The sequence below is a fragment of the Tenebrio molitor genome, chromosome 1 (genome assembly GCF_963966145.1).
Source record: "Tenebrio molitor chromosome 1, icTenMoli1.1, whole genome shotgun sequence".
Classification (NCBI taxonomy): domain Eukaryota; kingdom Metazoa; phylum Arthropoda; class Insecta; order Coleoptera; family Tenebrionidae; genus Tenebrio; species Tenebrio molitor.
In genome coordinates, this window is record NC_091046.1 from 24,561,238 (window position 1) to 24,582,438 (window position 21,201).

The 21,201-nt window shown below is 32.0% G+C and overlaps 1 protein-coding gene across 1 annotated transcript in view; it reads right to left on the minus strand.

Moving 5' to 3' along the window:
* LOC138123351 (sperm surface protein Sp17-like) overlaps window positions 1-20,478 on the minus strand; it is a 35,714-nt gene extending 15,236 nt beyond the window's left edge. The window contains exon 1 of the mRNA XM_069038019.1: window positions 20,330-20,478. Within this exon, the coding sequence (XP_068894120.1) occupies window positions 20,330-20,420 (91 nt within the window). The 5' untranslated portion in view covers window positions 20,421-20,478. The remainder of the gene's footprint in view (window positions 1-20,329) is intronic.
* Between the last annotated feature and the right edge of the window lie 723 nt (window positions 20,479-21,201).

Genomic DNA, 21,201 nt, shown 5'->3' on the forward strand with positions numbered 1-21,201 from the left:
TTAAACTGCTCTTTTTCTTTTTAACGTAAGAAAATCATTAATTTTCACAGTAAGGTCGCCATGTATTAGATAACCTTTTTTTGTAAGATAAATTAACATTTTTGAGCTGTCATGACTGTTAGCTTTTTTGGATATATATATAAACACATACATATATTATAAACCGTTTTTTTTTTTTAATTTTAAAGAAATTAATTACAAAGGGTAGATACTCGTATAGGTATCTATTATTAAGGTTGCCATTAAGAATAATTCTAAAATAATGATATTTTGGAAATGTAGTGAGTAGAGACGTATTAATCATAAACTAGTCTTTCAAAGCTCATGCAACATTCTCGTTCGTCCAGTTTTTTTAACTACAAAAATAAAATAAACAAAAAATTGTTAATACATACATCAATTCTGTCCAATATAGACGAAACATACCTAACCATAAATACTGATAAGTATTTATTGTTTTTGCATTGCCTTTAAATTATATTCCTAGACTACATGTGAATAAATTAACAGCAATTCCAATTTTTTCCTGTATTGACACTAATTGAATGTAAAATAGTAATTTATTATACGAGTTTTATAAGACACGCGTTTTTTAGAGCACGAGGACCGCAGCGACGAGTGCTATAAAGCAAACAAGTGCTACAAAATGGCTTATAAAACGAGTATAATACAATATTTTTTCTATTTTGCCCCTTAAATTAAAAAAAAGTTCAAAACAATGCTAGGAAAATTATATTTGGCAAATGTAAGGGTTGGTAACGCTGGTAAATAGATGAACAATTGTAAGTTTTGAATTTAAAGTGTCGTGAAATGCAGTGAACACGTAGCAACAACTCACTATGAGTCACTGCCAACATTAAAAATTTAAGTAAATGTTCCTGAAACGCGTGTCGAAAAGAGCTCCTCTTCGAAACCCGTTTGAGTGTTATACTGAGTGTGTTATAGGTGCAAAATAGAAAAAAGATTTTACTTAATTACATGTCGTATTTTTTAGAAAAAATGTAGGTATGTAATTTTAATTTTAGGTGAGTTATAAGAATTGTGAATTATTAATTTAATTAATTTAAAATAGTTACGGTAGGTATAGTAGACTTATAAACTTCATCCAGCGAGAGATTGGGAGATTTTAAATTGTTTTAAATTAACCCAACACTACAAAATGCACTAGAATACATTAATTGGAGCATAATTTCAGTACAAAAATGTTACTGCTTGAAGGATATATTTCAAATTTTACGTGCGCTAGGTACGTAGGATTTAGTGATTTTTATATCAACCAATCTCTCGCTGGACAAACTATATAAATGAATAGTATATTAAAAAACAAGTTTCATAAGGAAGTTTCTATTTAACGAGTCCAAGTTAATAATACGAGACGCGAAGCGCGAGTTTTATAAAGGACGAATGGAATAAACGCCTTATGAAGCGAGTTTTTACGTATTTTTATACCATGCCATCAACAATTACTTAAATAAACGGGGCGGCTATGACTTTGACAGTGTCAGATTTTTCGTATCTTTGCTAACTCAGCTAATAAACGTCAAACAACTGTTTATAAATCAAATTTGAACTCAAAAATGGTTTTTACTTCAGAATATAAAAGATTCATCATCGGATCGTAATGGTGTTTTCATTAACGGAGAATGGACATACAGTGAACTAATTAGTAATGTTTGCATTAAATCAAAGTTGTTTCTTAATATTATTTCTTAGGTAAAGAGAGTTTCCACTTTTAGGAAAAATATGCTAAAAGCACAGTACAAAAAACACATTTGTAAAAAAGTAACACAAATAAAATCACATAGCAGGTGGTACTATGGCGGCCACAAAATTTTGGCCGTCACTTTCTTGACATTCAAGAAAAGTGTAGGTAAATAAACCTTTAGGAATCGTAACCCTACTTTCGATTCTTGTCATTTTGACAATCAATTTAAACTGTATGAAGCTCAGATATTCAAAAAATCCGACATGAATGAACAAAATTAGAGCAATCGTACATAGATAACCTGAGGTAAACGTTCTATGTAGTAGAAATGACAAAATAATTTTGAGTTTTGAAATTTACCACCCAAAAAATAACGTTCATAATCAAGACGGTAATCATGATGACAATAAAGTACGGATTACAATATTTTTTTTTTAATTGACAGACAATGACGGCCAAAATTTTTTGGCCGGCATAGTACTATTGCGGCCAAAAAATTTCGTCCGTCACTTTCAAGGCCCTGACATGAAGTGTAAACTACCCTTAAGCACCAATAACCTCGCTTTGTTATCGTTATTGTCATTTTGACAATCTGTCATTCAGTCCATCAGTTCAAATTTTGTGAATACAAAGGACAAGTTCCACTCTTACAAAATTACCACACGACCGCTAGTCGCTAGTGGCACTAGAGACTAGAGGCAGACTTGCGGTTATTTTTGGATTAAACTACCAAACAGAGAACCGTGGAAATTACACGAGTATGCCGTAGTTTTTAAAAAATCAAACGAAAAACATTAAGGCAAAGACAAGGAAATGAAACATTTATTTTTGTTTAAGTACTTAGCTAAATCAAAAGATAAAATGAATGAAGTTTAAAATCAATACTTGGTCATTGCTCCATTGGCGTCAATAACTCGTCTTACACGACGCGAGATGGAGAGGCATAAATCTCTGTGATAATTCCTATGTAATGATTGCCATGCATTAGTAATCGCAGTCAAAAGTTCTGCCCTATTCCGAATCACTTGTCGTTGTTGCAAATTACGAACCAAAAATCTGGACTGCGACTTGGCCAATCAAGAACGTTTATGCTACCATTCTGCTACCCTATGTGCTGAATGCATTGAACAATTGTCTTGTTGAAATATGAAGTTAAAATTCGGAAAAATTCTTGAAACTAAAGGCATCATCACGTCTTCAAGAATCCTAACATAAACATCACTGTTGAGCCGATCTTCTAGAGACAACATTAGCCCAGGTCTATCTACTAAAATCCATGCCTATATGTTTGCCGAAAATCGACCGCTCCTTTCCGTTGTATTTGCTTGTATTTACCCCTTCAACAGCCGTCATAAAAGGGCTATTGCGTAATCTATTGAGAAGCATATTATCTTCTTCTGCAGTAAATGTGCTAGGCCTCCCTGAGCCTTGGCGTCTTTCAATAGTTCCATTCCATTTTGTCTCCATTCCTGAAGAATGGACGAAATTGTACTTTTAGGTATACGAAGGTCCATCGAAATCTGAGCTTGGGACATTCCTCTTTGTGCAAGAGTTACTATTTTGATTTTATTAAAATTTGATACCGATGGCATTTTGCTTGACTTTCAAAAGTGACAAGTAAAAACATCAATCATAATGACAATAAGGAATGGACTACACCGATTTTTTTGAAATGACGGAAAAATGACGGCCGAAATTTTTTGGCCGCCATAGTACAAGTATATAAAATTAAATAAAATTTATATCGGGTGGTTTTTTTAAATTTCACCTCGTAGTAGGCTAGGCCTTGAAGAGTTGACTGTGAACGGTACCACTCGTGTAAAACGTAAGATTTAAACAGCTGATCCGTGATCCGTCACCTGTATAGTGTGTTTAAAAATCGACTCTTCAACGCCTGCTATGAGGTGAAATTAAAAAAAAAAACGATACTACCGGAAGTGTATCGTAATGTATTTTATTTCGTACGGGAAGTCGGTTCTATATCCTAATTTTATTTCAAAAATTAAAAAATTACATTATATGTATTGTGAAAATCGCATCACCTTTTTTCCTATGGCAACGTCCGTTGCTATTGTTTTTTACATTGAATATTTTTTATTTTTTAAATTTTCAATGTCAGATTTGATTTATAAAAACAAAACAGTCCGGTAGGTGTTGCTTAGCGACACTTCCCAGCTCTGATACTGTTATTATAACTCACCTACCAGACTCAAATTGATAATGTAATCGAACATCTACCGGACAGTATGAAATAACAGTTATTTTAATTTACATACGAGTATGTATGATTGTTAAAGGTTTCATTAAAAATTGGAAAATACATCTAATAAGTAATAACCTAATGAACTACATTACCGTTCCATATTAGTAAACATTTATGTGGTACTGATAGTAATAATGGATTATTTATGTTTTTTAATTTATGTTTAAACAAAGTTAGGTACTCTTTATTCGTACTCACTGGCTCATAGATAATTTTCTATTATCAGTAATTACCTTCATCAATTTTGTAGTCCATTGTTAAATTATTTTGTAATATTATATCCATTTTTTTTTTTAATTCGTGTTTACTTAGGGCCTACTAAGAAGTAGCGGGTGTTTTTTAAAATTTGTCGTCGAAGTAGGCGTTGAACTGTCGATTGTGAACGCACTATACAGGTTACGGATCAGCTGTTTAAATCTTACGCTTTTACACTAGTGGTGCGCTCTCAATCGACTCTCCAACGCCTACTTCGACGCCAAATTTAAAAAAAACACCCTTTACATACAGTATGTCCCCGGATTGAGTTTACAAGAGGAAAATTAGTATAAATTATTATACAAGTTAGTAAGGAAGCCTTTAAAGCACGCGCGACGAGTAGTAGCGTGGCAAGTGCACTACAATCTGAAAATTATAACAAAAATATCATAAAGGGAAATACCTTTTCCGAAATAATCTGTGTCATTAATCGTTGATATAGAAATGGTCAATTGTTGTGTATTTATCATTGTTCTGTAGGTGAATTTGTTGTTACCTAAGCGACTTTAAACCTTTAGTGCTTTAAAGGGCCGATTTTGCACGCATTTTAGTGTCAAAAACAGAGATTATGATTCAGGTGTAATAAAATAGTAGATATATTATTTAACGAGTTCGTATGTAAATTGGGCTCTTTATGGCACGAATTGGCCAGTTTAATACGCTTGTTTACACACGAATGAGTTAAATACGGAGATTTTTTGTTCGACGAGCTCCAAATCGCTTAAAATCTTCAAAATTAGTTTGACGTTTCGTTTTAACAAGTTGTGACATTTATCAAAATCCGTTCACACAGAAGAAAATTCTCAAATTCTGACAATGTCCGAGTCGGGGTTTTCTAGTCGAGGCGGAGCCGAGATTGAAAACAGGCAAGGACAAAAGGCACTTTTTGAAAATTGAATTTAATTTGACTTTTAATATTTTACAATTAAAATTGTGCCTCGTTTAGCGGTTGCTACGCGATGTGCGATTGAATGTAAATATGTACCAGCGATGGATTGGCCGACAGCCGTGGGTTTTTGTATTTTCTATCACTGGGTGAGGAACTGATATCATTTTTTTCGTTGAATATCCAACAAGAATGCATTCATTGTTTAATAGTCGTGGAGAAATGTTATTTCTCTGAAGTTTTTACGTAAAATCAAAAATAAAAAATGTTTCCCTCTTGTAAACTCAATCCGGGGATATACTGTATAATGTTTACATATATGTACTATTGCGATCAAAAAATTTTGGACACTAATGTCATCGTGCTGTCATACATTCTAAAACGACCCTTATGTATTAATAACCTCAATTTTGATTGTGTCAATTTTGAAAATGTGAATGTCAGATTTACCGAGATAATATTCAAAAAGTTGTAAAAATCAGACCAATGGAATAGAACGAGGTTTTAATTAATAAAAAATATAAAACAAATACCCAAATGTACTCGCATATTAAAAAAATTATATTTTAAACCGGTGTCAAATTGACAACAATTTCATCTTTCATGTGACAGTTTCAATAAAGCATGATTTAGAGTAATTTTTTTAATGTGACAGAAGTTTGATGTCCAAAATTTTATGATCGTAATAGTACATACATACTTATTTGACTTCCTGACCTACTGTCGTGAGCAATAAATTTTGGTCGTCAATGTCATTTCAAAATTTGGTTAGATTGTCACAAATTTAAAAAATTTCCCTGCCTGATTATGCCCACGTAAACAAAGTGTCAAAAAATTGAGGAAAAAATGACAATGTCATAAACATGATGATAGGTTATGATATTTACGACTGTTTTACAATGCACCATTTTTGATTGCGTCAAAGAATGACCTTGACGACCAAAATTTATTGCTCGCGACTGTACATAATAAACTGTTGATAAATCTGTTATGTGCAAAAATTGTGATGTCCCTATTGGAATTTAAAGGTAATCAATATGTTAAATGGTGACATTAAGGGGCTGTTAATCTATTTTTATAAATCTTTGAGGTTCGAGCTTATTTTATCTATAATAATAATAAGTATATATTTTATTATAAATGAAATAGAATGAAATCAAATCTGGTTCAAGATATTAGATAAAGTGTAGCAACATTTGGATGAAATAAAAAAATATTTTAGAATACATAAAACCATACTAAAAATAAATATCATTACTAAAATGTTAGAAATGTGTTCTAATCCATCTCACACGAGATTAATTTATGACATTTTTGTTACTATAATTCGTATATATTTAATTAATGTTATTTTTTAAGCAAATACAGAACTAGTACTATTACATATAATATTTTAAATAGGTATTATTAAATCTACTTTTAAGTAGTCAAACAGTTAAAATTAATCACTTTTTGTCATTATTTTTTACAGTGAATTAATATGTAAAATCAAATTATGTCGATAATTTTTATAAAGTATTGTGTGTAATAAAAAATATAATACATGTATGTATGCATATTTATTAAAATGGTTTTATTAATGTAATAAATAAATGAATATGTATTTTGTAATTAATATTACATCAAGTAAGTAACTCATTACGAATTGTTTAAGATAAACTATATTCAAATATTTTTTCATATTTTGTAAGATTTTCCTTCGATGGTGCTAAATGCTAGATAGTTAAATTAAAAATCTATTTCCACACAGTTGTGAAAACGTGAACAGTACAATGTAATCATGAAAACATTGACTACCTACGGGATGATCAAATACGTTTAATATTATTTATTGTTAGTACCTTATAGGTAATACGTCCATATTAGTTTTTTCTTATTTCAATTAATTTATAATCTATTGATTTTAATATCATGAATGCATGCTTCAGTCATTTTTAATGAAATTGATCTAAAAGATAGGGAAATATGTAGCTCACCTTATGCACCACCCAGTAACAAACTGTTCACTTGAGATTTATTTTAGTATGGCAAAATTTCAGCAATGCCACATTATATATAATCAAGTGAGAGTACCTAGCTATCCTAGACATGCGTTTGCATCCTAAGCTTTCGCAGGATCATATTGTAGCTTATTGAAGCGTATGTCGCATACTACAGCACGAAAGCCGAACTTCGAGTTTTCGTGTAGATTCGTTGCCAGTCGTTTATCCAGCTTTCCCGTTATTTAATAATGTTACAGAATCGGCAGTCCGCCTCTCGTTCCTCTTCAATAATTTGTTTATTCATAATAATTGCAACATATGGTTTTAACACAATAATAAAGAGTCATATATATTTTTGTAAAATATAAATTTCTTACTTACTTTATTTAGTCTAATTAACATGTTTCAGTTTTAGGTGGTCATTAGTAAATTTCAGTACCATTAAATCATCATTAACATAATTGTACTACATTCGTGTAGATTCTCGAGACGTAAATAATTTTGTAATGAATCTTTGATTTTTTAATCAATAAATGGGGGTTTTGTTGCATGTCCTGTCATTCAGAAGCCAGTAAGAAGAAATATCTAAAATATTTACATATACTCGCATAGTGCGAGTGTAAAATCTGATTTCGAGAAAATCGAATTATTTTTTTAAGCGACAGGACAATCTCATTTTTTTTAAAGTATATCCTTCCAAATCATCATCATTTTTTAGTCGTTTTTGTTTTCACGTTATGACGTCATCACCATTTTTTTTAAGTGGCACGTCATATTTTTGGCGTCATGTTTGGATAGAGGTTGTAATTGTGAATTCGGCTATGTGCCAAAGTAAGACATTGATACTGACAGTTTTCGAGTTTAAAGTATATAAAGATTGATAGTCTAATAATTGCGAAACAATCTACATTTGATAATTAGTGCGATTCTGTTTCAAAATTTAGCAACATTGTTATTGAACAACATTGATTTTGCATAGATCAAACCAAACAACAGCTTCATATCATAGCAACTATAACCTTTTTATATAGCAATATTGGTAAATTTTAAAACAGAATCGCACTAAATGTCACATTAGTAGAAGTAATAATAAATGAAGTGTCCAAATTGTCACCTATTAATTTTCTGACAATAGCTAAACCGAAATCTTAAACAACATTGTCATCTTATAGTGGAGTAACGATAGACAAAAATACGGCGTTATTTCGGAACCGGTAGCAAGAGTTCCGATTGTAATAATTTTTTTTTTATGTCATGAATACAAAATACTAAAACCTTTATAGGTTAAAAATTGACGCTCATAGTGGGAAATACACTCACCGGCACAAAAAGCGACTCATTATGATTTCTTTAATAAATAATCTTGAAATTATATTTGTGCTTATTTTATAGTTAAATTGGAATATTTTCAAAGATCGGGAGTGCTATGGTCACCATGGCAACCGAATTGTTTTGTTTAAATAAATTATTGAAAAGTTTGCGCTACTTCCATGTTGTGTTTTTGTCGGTTGTTTTACGTGTTAAAATTTTTAATTTGTCAATACGAGATACTAATTCAAAATACAGTTCAAATTTTGACAATTTTTTATAACAACATTTTTTTCTAAAAAATAGCTTTTATCATTTTTCATTAAAATCTTATTTCCTGTGTTTAATGTTTTGTTGGTCTGATATTCTTTGACAAAGAATAACTTAAATAGCACCTACCAATACAACATGATACCAAAAAAAAAAAAATCTAAGACAATGAATTACTTAAAATTCAAAGTGAGTAGAACTCTTCAAACGATCATTGTGACGGGTATTGGTAAAAAATATACAAGAGATGCTGAAAGTAAAAATTTATTAAGAGTGTATTATAAAAATTAAATATTTTCCCCGGTTTCATCCTCTTCTATGTCATTTTCATTTAAAATTGTTGATGGTGGGCAATTACAGTGGTCTATTTTTGAACACGTTGTTTTTCAGGAACGGAAAAACAAAATAATCAAGGCAAGTTGTTGGTACAGTTGGGAGTAAAAAAAACGGACATCAAAATTGTGATATTTTCAAAAATTCAATATAACCTATTCTTTATTGTTAGTGTGACAGTTTATGACAACTGGAACATTTGAAGAATTGATCAGACGTACCTACTACCTTGTCAAAAATAAATTACTTCCTATATTTCGAACTTTTAGAGAAATCACGTTTTTCATGTTGTGTAACTACGAGTAGAATTTTCAGAAGTAATTTTGAATGCCTAAGGTTGGTTACTATGAATTGAGGGATTAAGTTCAATTAAATATACCGGCAGAAACCAAAATTGATTGTGAAACGAAAAATCATCTATCACTTAGCGAGGCATTAGTTATTAATTTGCAACTGTGACAAGGAATTAGCCACAGCCTTACATTTTTGAGATATCTTTTGTCTGCCACCAGAAACCACATAGCCCCCAACCTAACCAAATTTATGGCAACCTAGTATCGAATATCCCTAAGGGCGCACTCGAATTCCCGTCTGACTTATTTCTTGTCATAAAGTAATGCAAGAATTCCCGTCAGGTAATTATCAACTGATATAATCTATAACTCGAGTTCCCGTCAAGGCTAAAAGAGCGCTTCAATCCCTTACTTACCTACCCCTCTAGCCGTTACCAGATACCATTGTTGTTTACCATTACGTGGACCAAAAAAAAATGTTTAAAATTTTAAAAAGTTACAAATACCGTGTGATCAACAATTATATACTTAAATAAGAGGCGGCTGTGATTTTGACAGTGTCAGATTTTTCGTATCTTTGCTAAGTCAGCTAATAAACGTCAAACAACTGTCACTATTAACCGAATTTTAACGCAAAAATGGTTTTTATTTCAGAACATAGAAGATTCATCATTGAATCTTACTTTCCAGTGCTTTCAATAACCAAGGTTTTTTTCTGACGGGAATTCGAGTCTAGAATTTCGGGTGCATTTTTACCTTGACGGGAATTCGTGTGCAGGATTAAAGGTATAAAATATTATGCTGACGGGAACTCGTGTGCACCGATCCCTAAATCCTAGAGAGTAATTTATTTTTGACACGATTGTAGCACAGTTATTAACTGAACTGTCACAATCAGTCTAAATAAGTTTAAATGTAGGAAGGGCGGTTTCACACTTATGACTGTTATGTCAAAAATCATGTATGTTTTTTTTACTCTCCACTGTAAGTGCCTTGAAAGTCCGAAAACTTTTGTTGAAATTCCTCGAACACTAGAGGTGTTGAATAGGACGATTCGCCGTTTCTGAAGTAACACTGCACAATGAAAATTTTTTGCTCTGAAGTGAACATATTTTAATAGTCAATAATTAATAATGACAGTTCTCCATTGTAATGACATCTGATGACATTTGAATTACATTTTTACGTGTTGCCAACTGAAGCGTATTACTCACGGACCTCTGGATTTTTTTTATTTTCGATCGCATGGTATTACTAAACACTTTTTTGTCAAAAACCATTAAAAATAATTATATATTTTCTTCAAAAAATGCTAACTATGCGACTCTAGAAGACAAACTGAACGTGTTTCTATCTGAGTCGGTCAACACCGGGCTACCGAACATCTGCCTATTGTTCTTCTTTTTCCACATACAATTAATTGCAAACAAGTTTCAATATAACAATATATTCTTCCCAAAGTCATTCTATATTGTTCTCTAGTATTTTTCTTGCGAAAATAACGATTTCTAACTGGAAAATTTCAGTTCTTATAAATAAACAATAAATTAATGAAACAAACAATGAGCGGCAATTTTTAACCTATAAAGGTTTTAATATGTTTTATTTATAACATATTAAAAAAATTTCGTTCAAATCCGGGCTCTTGCTACCGGTTCCGAAATAAAAACCTAATGTTACTCCACTATTAATGGAAAACTCAATTTGTTTGCATTAAAAAAAAATAAACCTCTGTTCAAATATGACTGAAAGAATATGACATGCGATTGAAGAATCTGTTGATGACCGTCAGGGTGTGAAAACAAAAAACAATCGAAAATAGACAATGGGTCGTATACATAAAGTTTAGTAAAAACTTACAATTATAAACTATAAGTAAAAGAATTTACTTGTAGTAAAAGATCAAAGTAAAAGTAAATACTTAATTTCGTATGCATAAGCTTTTACTTCTACTTACCAGTACCTACTAGGGAAATCTGAAGTATATACTACCATTTTCCGAGTATGTACTTACAAAGGTGTAGTATTTACTACGGTCTTCTTCACTCAGTTGTTTATCAGAAATTTAACTTTAATGATTAGAACTCAGCTGGAGCGATACGGTCGTTTTTGTCGTTTTTGATCATTTTGCTTGTATTAGTCGCTTCCAAAATACGAAAGAAAAATGTTGTCCGATTCAGAAGTAGAAACTAAATAATCTGTACTATCTCAAATGGGGTTTGTTTTTTTGCTAAAAGAAGAAAAAATACTTCTGAATAAGTCACAATTTCGAACAGTAAAAATGAAGCAGCAAAGTATTCGAATCAAATTTTGGTAAAGCAATTTCGCCCAACCAAATAAAGAAAAAAATTACCTGACCTGACCTGACCTGAAAATTGATTTAAAGAAGACAACCGATTTGAAAGCAAGGGGAAATAAAAAGAAAATATTGTTGAAACCGTGAGAAGAAGAAATGTTGAAACTGCTGGAGACTGACGGCAAAAATTCAGAATTTCAAAAAATTCCTGGTAAAAAAATTGATAAATATGTATAATCGTCTGAAGTTTTCTGCAAAAATTCAATATAAATTGTTCCTGGGATGTCAAATAACGGTAAATAAGGAAAATCATCATGATAATTATGAATCTCAAGAAGTTCTACACCAAGATCACGATTAAAATGATTCCCGCTCATCTTCAGGCTCACATATTTGCACAAACGCAGCCATAATGAAGACCGAAAGTTATTTTAAGGTTGCTAATTACCAGACTTGAAAAATTATAAGTATTTACTCCAAAGTATAAGTAGTTGCTACCTGTTATGCATACCAATGTAAGTATTTACTGGAAAATTCAGTAAATCCTGAAATCATTAGTAATAACTTTTAAGTATAAGCATTTGCTTATTTTTATGCATATGAAACCTAGTATTTAGTTCAAAAATTGCTAGTAAAAGCATTTACTAGCCTTTATGCATACGGGCCAATGTATAATCGTCTGAAGTTTTCTGCAAAAATTCAATTAAAACTGTTCCTGAGATGTCAAATAACGGTAAATAAGGAAAATCATCATGATAATCATGAATCTCAAGATTAAAATGATTCCCGCTCATCTTCAGGCGCACATATTTGCACAAACGTAGCCATAATGAAGACCGAAAGTGCCATCTGTTATGCATACCAATGTAAGTATTTACTGGAAAATTCAGTAAATCCTTAAATCTTTAGTAATTACTTTTAAGTATAAGCATTTGCTTATTTTTATGCATATAAAACCTAGTATTTACTTCAAAAATTGCTAGTAAAAGCATTTACTAGCCTTTATTGATCTGAAAAGATGAACTTTTATAAGATTGAACTGGCCGATGATATAAGAAAAATCTCAACACTTTCGCTTTTATCGAATTAGTTCAAGACTTTACACTCGCAACATACGAGTATTTTGTGTTTGAAGAGAAAATCTATCTAAAGAGCGATCAAATTAATTTGTAATCGAGTCATCCATGGATTTGAATCCGTGTCTTTTCGATTGATATTCCCAGATATGACCTGTGTTTTAAGCTGTGTTTTTTGTTCAAGAAACGACATACGATTTCGGATTCATGGATAACTCGATTACAACTTAATTTGATCGCTCGATATAAATAAAAATAAAATGCTGTTCGTTTGTAAGCGTATCACTTGAAAACGGCTGGACCGATTTGGTTAGTTCTTTTTGTAAAATATTAGTGATAGTCCGAATAAGGTTTTTATGGAAAAAAAATTTTTGGAAAAGTTGTCCAGAAAATTGGAAAATTCGAGAAAAATTGAAAGTGCTTTTTTCTAGGTATAGGAACGGCTGGACCGATTTGGCTATTTTTTAAAAATATTTGTAATATAGTTCGAATACGGTCTTTAGGGGTAAGAAAAAATGGAAAAGTTGCCCAGAAAATTGGAAAATTCGGAAAAAACTGAAAGTGCTTTTTTCTATGGGATTTTTGTGTGAACTCAAGACCATAACTCAAGATTAGAACGGTGGATATGGGTAATTCTTTTTTTGTTTTGTTCGTTATGGTCTTGGAAAAGTTTTCAGAAAAAAAAAATTTGGGATAATTACACAGGAAAGTCGAAAATTCGAGCAAACTGCAAAAATTATCATTTTTGATGCACTTTCGGTCATAACTCATAACAACATAACTGACGAGAGGAACGAGATATTTGATCGCTTCTTTTTTTTTAGATATGCTCCCAGAATGAAAATAACTCAATTGAATGTTTTCAATTGAAATAAAAATCTGAAAAATTTTGAGAAAATCTGGAAAAACGCATTCCAGCCTAAATTAAAATCAAATTACAACAAGAATTACATACAGTGAGGGGCAACTGTTAAGTTTTGAAAAAAGAACAAAAACAGGTCAATTTTTAATTTCAATTTCCCCTTACATTTGGAGAAAAATCTGGAAAAAAGCATTCCAGCCTAAATTAAAATAAAATTAGATTTGTTTTTTTTTTAAATTTGTGACAATCTAACCAAATTTTGAAATGACATTGACGACCAACTGCGACAGCAGTTGTTTTATTTCTATTCCAATTTATTTTACTACGTGCACAAATGTCATTTGACAGCTGATTGTCAAATTGTGAATCAAGCCAATCGGTTACATAGTGATGAAAAATTGAATTGTGACTCTGTTGTAAGTTCATCGCAATTCATTTCTTTGTTTCGATTGTTTACTTGAACATCGATCTTGCATTCCAAATCGAAATGTAAATGAAACACCTTAAGATTCATTGTGATTTTAAATTTAATGGAAAAAAATAAATGATTTGTTTGACATGAAATTCTGACTTAATTAAATTGGGGCTTAAATTTTGGAACAAAACCGCATGGTTCCAAAGTCGATCACATTCCAGACACATCACACATTTCTAACATTTCAACAGTGTACTGGCGATAGAATTCATCTTGCATGTAAAATTTCTCATTTTTACTTTCTTTACACATTTCCAGTAGGTTTTCACAATTTCACAAAACAATCACAACCAAATTTATTGAAATTTGGACAAGACAACGTCTGTCGAGTCAGCTAGTTATACATGACGGATGTTTTTTTAAAATTTGGCGTCGAAGTAGGCGTTGAACTGTCGATTGTGAACGCACTATACAGGTTACGGATCACGGATCAGCTGTTTAAATCTTACGCTTTACACGAGTGGTGCGATCTCAATCGACTCTCCAACGCCTAATTAAAAAAAAACACTCTTTATACAGGCTGTCCCAAAAATGGCGTACAAACTACTTACTACCTTATCGAGGATGCTTTTCGCTAACGCGCAAGAGCTACAACTAAACTACCTGTAAAACTAAATAATCCTGTTATTGATGTGGGAACTTAACTTATGTGTCAACTCTCAAAGGTGCCCTCAGCAGAATGCTCAGAAAATGCTCCATTGTAAAACAGTCGTAAATATCATAACCTATCATCATGTTGTATGACATTAATTGTCATTTTTTTGACACTTTGTTGACATGGGGACAATTAGGCTGGGAAATTTTTTAAATCTGTGATATAAACATTTTGTAAAAAGTTAAAAAACGAGGAAAAAGAATAATATTCAGAAAACTGCGACAAAAAAAGCCTCAGTATCGAGTATTTTGTCCTCGAGCTTGAATAACAGCTTTTAGTCGTCGTGGCATACTTGTTATCAAAACCACAATCTCAGCCTGGGGTATCATCTCCCATTCATGCAGTAGCGTCTGTTCCAGCTGAACTACTGTATGGAACACGCCATAATTCTGTCTAATGCTTCTGTCTATGTTGTCCCATAGATGCTCAATGGGGTTTAAGTCAGGGCTCATGGGTGGCCACCGTAGCACCTGAATACCAACATCGTGAAGATACTGACGCGTGATCTGGGTTATGTGTGGTCGCGCATCGTCATGCATTTAGAGAAAATCTATTCCTACAAATGACCCAAAAGGTACCACATGCTCTCCTAGACACTCACGGATGTATATCTGTCAGCGTTGATTCTACCTCTCCGCAACTTTACAAGAGCCGCAGAAGCTGTCAAAGAAATGCCCGTCTATATCATCACACTTCCACCCTCCACCACCAAAGGATAAGTACTCCAGAGTCTAGACGCAAAGCAACATTGAGCATAGCGTTCTCCCGGTCGTCTAAACCTGTGGTCTAAACACTCTTTGGTGACGATCAAGTGAATACCGCGTGAAACGCGACTCATCCGTAAAGAGAACCCAGGGCCATTCGTCCATACTCCAGTCGGCATGCGTTCGCGAATTCCAACCGCTGCCTGCGATGCTTTGCGTTTAACTTAAACTTAGGGCCAGTAGCAGATGGATGAGATGTTAAATTGTGTTCCTTCAACCTTCTTAATACAGTATCGGATGAAATCACGGTACTACGAACATCTGCCAGTCTCCTAGTCAAAGCTGTTGCAGGACTGTTGCAAACTTTGTAGTCGAAGAAATCGGTCTTCCACTGCATTTGTTGCTCGTCGTCTTCCTTGTCCAGGTCTTCTTTCGTAAGAACCAGTCTCCCTGAATCTTCGTATCGCATCAGATACCGTGCTTCTAGGGATACCAAGCAAGTTAGCGACATATCGGATGCTGTGTCCATCATTATGGAGCAACAGCTTGAGCGGCTTCTTCGGGACTTATTCCACAACAATCAACAAAACGCCTTGCCTTTACAACAATTCTTTGTTTCGAACAACCAAAGAAACACACCAGAAACAGCTGTCAAAACGAATTGGAGGGCTTTGTAAAACAAGTAAAACGTTGCCCATTTAAAGCCACTTAAATCATTGGTACAAAACTACTCTTCGTGATAAAGGAAAGCCCAAAAAACTTGAACATTTCTTTCTTTCAATTATTTACGTATATGTATCTACATAATATGAAATCAATATACAGACTGTTTTCGCAAATTGGCGGGACGAAAATAAAATGTCTGGTTAATTTTGCGGTTGAGTTTAGTTTGCTTTTGTCAGGTAAGACATTTTGTTTGTTAAAAAAAAACTGAGCAAATGCAAATTTGGTGTACTTTTGTTAACTAATTTAATAAAATGTCAAACGTGCAACGCCTACTAAGTGTTAATATTTTGCTGAAATAAACGAAATGTTGTTACATAGTCTAGGACTGTGTAACAACAATTTGTAGAAATAGATTTTCTCATAATATTATGGAGGTAGGTTTTTATTAATTTTTTTATTATTATAATGTTGCTTGTTTTATTAAATGATTGATTGTGAATAAAACAGTATACAAACCTCAGCAAAAGTACCATTCCTCTGTCTCTAAAACTAGTTCACCTCGAGCCTAGGCCTCTAGGTAAACTATAGTTCTCTCGAGAGGAATGGAATACTTTCCGCCTCCGTATGTAACATTTACTGTACTTTAATATCTGCAATAATACTAGTTTATTCTACAGGGTGAGCAACAATAACTGTTTCAGTTGGCAATAAAAAAATTTACATGACATTTTCAAGACTGTGAATTGTACCTATTTCCGTTTGTTTAATTGACACTATTGACAGCTGGTATACATTTCATATTTAAACGTCTTGGTTTTTGTATTCTTTTATTAATAAAATGGTTTTCTCGTTGGAACATGACATAAAAGTCACCAAAAGTCACCAGAATTTATTGCCAACTCAATCAGTAATTGTTGTTCACACGGTATTTTAGTTAATAATCGTCTTTATACGCTCCCAAATGAGGGCATAAATTGGCCTTTATGGCACAGATCTGTAAAAAATCTGCCAAGCAACGGTTGGTTTAATTAGTCAAACAATGGTATCAAACATTATTGTATTAAAGAAAATCATACAATATACAGGTGTCCCCAAAAAAGAAGACGAGTCCATAACTCCTTTATTTATCGTTTATGTTTATGTTTATGTAATGTTAGCACTTTAAAAACGGCTAAATTTGATTAGATATACAAAAATTAAGTCTCTAATATTACAAACTTTTTGACTTGAACCGTTTTTCCATTATATCTTATGGTATATTACGTCTATCGGAAATTGATTACAGATGTATGCATATCTTTTTTACACTTTAATACTTTATCTCATCGTTGTAAACATATGTGTAACCCATTTTTTACCATAAATAAAAATTTCGAGGTAGGTAGGTACAGTTGCGGCCGTTGAAAACTCAGACACTTTGACAACGCCAAACTTTTGGCTTTGTAAATGGTAGGTATTGAAAGTGACGTTTCTCAAAATGTCACTCAAACATCATCCACATTAATTTCTCTCGCAATGGTTCTTAGTGCTTATTCACAATGGACATAAGCTTGACATAAGGCATAAGAAATTCATGATACATGCAGTGGATATATGTACTATTAATTTTTACGTAACTTATGAGAAGTGACCTCACTGAACAATATTGTTGTGTACAAAAAGGCATGAAGAATCATATTCGAGTTATATGGACACATAAATTATTTTCCAATTGCCCAAATTTACAAATTATTCTTAGGTATCTCTTATGTATTTCTTATGTCTTATGTCCATTGTGAATAAGCACTTATATTCAAACCGTCCCTCAGTCTAACAAATTTTTGCAAATCAGGTAATTGCACATTTCAAAAGTTACGCTCTATTCTGACCTAATATGTCAAAAACTGACACTGATTTTATAATGCTTGATGAAAATCCTGTTTACGCTAATCAAATTTCGGAATTTATACAGAGTGTTTAAATCTTTCCTGTCTGAGATTTCAACGGCCGCGACTGTACTACCTACCTACGTTTCGCTGGGTAGTAGGCTTATTTTGAAGGATTTAAAAATCTGAATTGTGATGTCTTTAAACAAACATGACTCGCATTTGCTATTCTGTTTAAATTTTAAGGTAGGTACTATCGGCGGACATAAAAAACTAGAATAAACTCCACGGTTGTATAAAGTCAAAAATTACAAATATACATCGTGTAAATTTGACTTATTACAAATAAGGTTATACCTACCTATAATCGTGTCAAAAATAAATTACGCCCTAAGATTTAGGGATATTTGTTAGTTGGTTACTATAAATTTGGTTAGGTTGGAGGCTATGTGCTTTATGGTGACAAACAAAAGATATCGTAACCGTAACGCAGCGAATTTTTTGTAACAGTTGCATATGGCTCTATTTCTCACTAGGTAAGTGATAGATGTTTTTTCGTTTCACAATCAATTTAGGTGGACTTAATCTCTCAATTCATAGTAACCAACCTTAGGCATTGAAAATTACTTTTGAAAATTCTAGTTACCTACATACAACATGGAAAACGTTATTTCCCTACAAGTTCGTATTCTAGGGAGTAATTTATTTTTGACACGATTGTACTAATGACATATTCTCAGAAACAGTTAAAGTTCAGTTCTTTAATGTTGTCTACATTTACAAGGATTTTGTACATAACACAACTGATCTAACATCTCTTAGATAAGTAGGTGCATACCTATCTACAAAGAGTACAAAGAGTTCCAATTTTAAAAACTGACAATTTTTATTTTGAGTGAAAATTCAAAAGTTTGATACACAATGAGGAAATTTTGGATGTCCCAGCTTTTAATGTTCCCCGATAGTACTTACATTGTTATAAGTACGGCACAATAAGTTGTATAATTTTGACTGTTGTTTTGTTGTTTTATTTTTTGTTTTATTGAATCTTACTCAAAGCAAGTACAGTTACCTAATTTCAAAATTATAAAGTAGGTACACTTAATTTTCTACAGTGTGAAATGAACTTACATTTTTTGTCAATGATCAATGTCAATTTTGACAAACAAAATGCCTAATCTAACCGAAAATGCGAAAGTGCCCATTCTTTCCAAATTAGAAGAAGGGTGGTGGATCCGGAGAGTAGCCGAGTATTATAACATATATAACATCGCGAAGAGCACCGTGCAGAGAATAAAACATCAAGGACATTTTATGTTGTCAAACCTAACCTTATAAAAAATATGACGTTCAATTTCAAAAAGGCATCTTTACATATGGAAAAAACTGTAATAAATGGACTCCTTGATTTTTGAGGTGTACTCTATAATTTTGAAATTAACTGTAGGTACGTATACCTACGCGTAATACATAAGACACCCAAAATACGTTTCTGGTAGGTATCTAAAAAACCGTAATAACAAAAAGTATATTACAATTACCGACTTCTAAATCGATTCCTGGTTCATATTGCTGCCTGTTACGGTTTCCAGTAGGCGTCGAAACAAAATGTTTTATCGGTGAAATATGATTCGAACAAATTTAAATTAAAATGTAGGTATTCTCCTTTTCTTTTTCAGTTTGCGTATATTTGGCTACAATGGTTGAGCAAACAATTTATCAAAGTTTTCATCTGTCATTTTTACAGAAGATTGATATTTTCTTTCTGAAGTGTTTTGCAGTGTTTTATTGTTAGTATTGAAGTTAAAGTTGCAGTTGAAGTGTTTTTTGTTTATTTGAATTTATTTAAATATCAATTACAAACATCAAAATATCCAGTCCTACGCATAATTTTTAAATAATGACTTCAAGGGCTAAAGAGATAAAGGAAATTAATGTCACATCATAGGTAATCTTTTTGTGATGATTTATACAAATAGGTATTTCAGTAGAAAATGAGTATAATATCTACCTAAATGACCACTAGAGCATAAAGTTTTCCTCAATTGTACAAAAATTAACGCAGTTAGCTAGTCTAACATCTTAACAGCTTTTATTCTAAAAATAGGAACCTACCACATTTCAGACAGGGTAAATTTGGTAACGAAAAATGAGATGTTTGCTATGTTCTGCTGTTTAGATCAAGATACGGCGCATGACATAACGATCTCCAACTATTTATTTGTTGTTCTGATGATGTGACATATTGATTTTAACTTTTTTTCACACCAAAAATGTAAATTTAAATTACAACGTTTTCTTAGTTTCATACATACCTACATATTTATTACGTATTTAAGTTAATGCTTGTATAGTAAGCTGACTTTTATGTAATAATAATAAAAATATACAATATCAAAAAATTTGAAATGTAATGCAATGTGTGCACAACTAACCTTTCTCAGTTTTAATATTCACTTTGTCATCGTTTCCTTGAGTATTTTCTTCTGCTGCCGGTATCGTATCTTTACTTGTGTTACATCCCATTTTTCTCACAATTCTTAGTAGAGTTGAATGATTTTACTTTTACTATATTTTTCAACAGTCATCCATTCCCATATACCATAACCATTGAATTGTTAATTCTTCAATAGTATGACTAAAAGAATAAACAATATTATTTGTATTCAATTGATTTTTCTACTCTACTAACTGCGTGGATGGATAACAGTGGGGCAATTATAAGCAATTTATTTATTGAATAAATGAAAAAGCATAAGTTCAGTAATTTATTTTGTGAGTTCAATAGTAAATACTTACTTCTATAAGGAGTAAAAATAAATATTTCTTAACTAGGTATACGATTTATACTTGTTCGATAATTTACATTGCACAGACTTTGAAAGTAATACTCATTATGAGAAATATACTTCTATGAAATCATTTAAACTTCTAAAATAACTGAAAGGAACCCTTTTCCATGAGTGGAATATGAACAAACAAGGGTGGTTACTACCCATTCAAAATTTCCCTCGAGCTTGCGCTTTTTCGGATCCAATGACTCATCGCTATTCTAATCCGCTTTTTTTTTGTTTTGTTTTATGAAAATAAGGAAAAGTTCAGTTTGTCTGTTTGTTTCTCGTTGGATTTGTAAAATCTGTAATTCATTAAATTGCTAAGTTAAACGATAATAAAGTATTAAAAAATTGAAATATATATCTATAGCTGAAATCGAAATACTTAAAAAAATATCCTTTGTGGTTGTTTTGCTTTCCTAAGATTGGTACAATAAGCCACAGCAACTAACCTCAATTGTATGAAAATAATG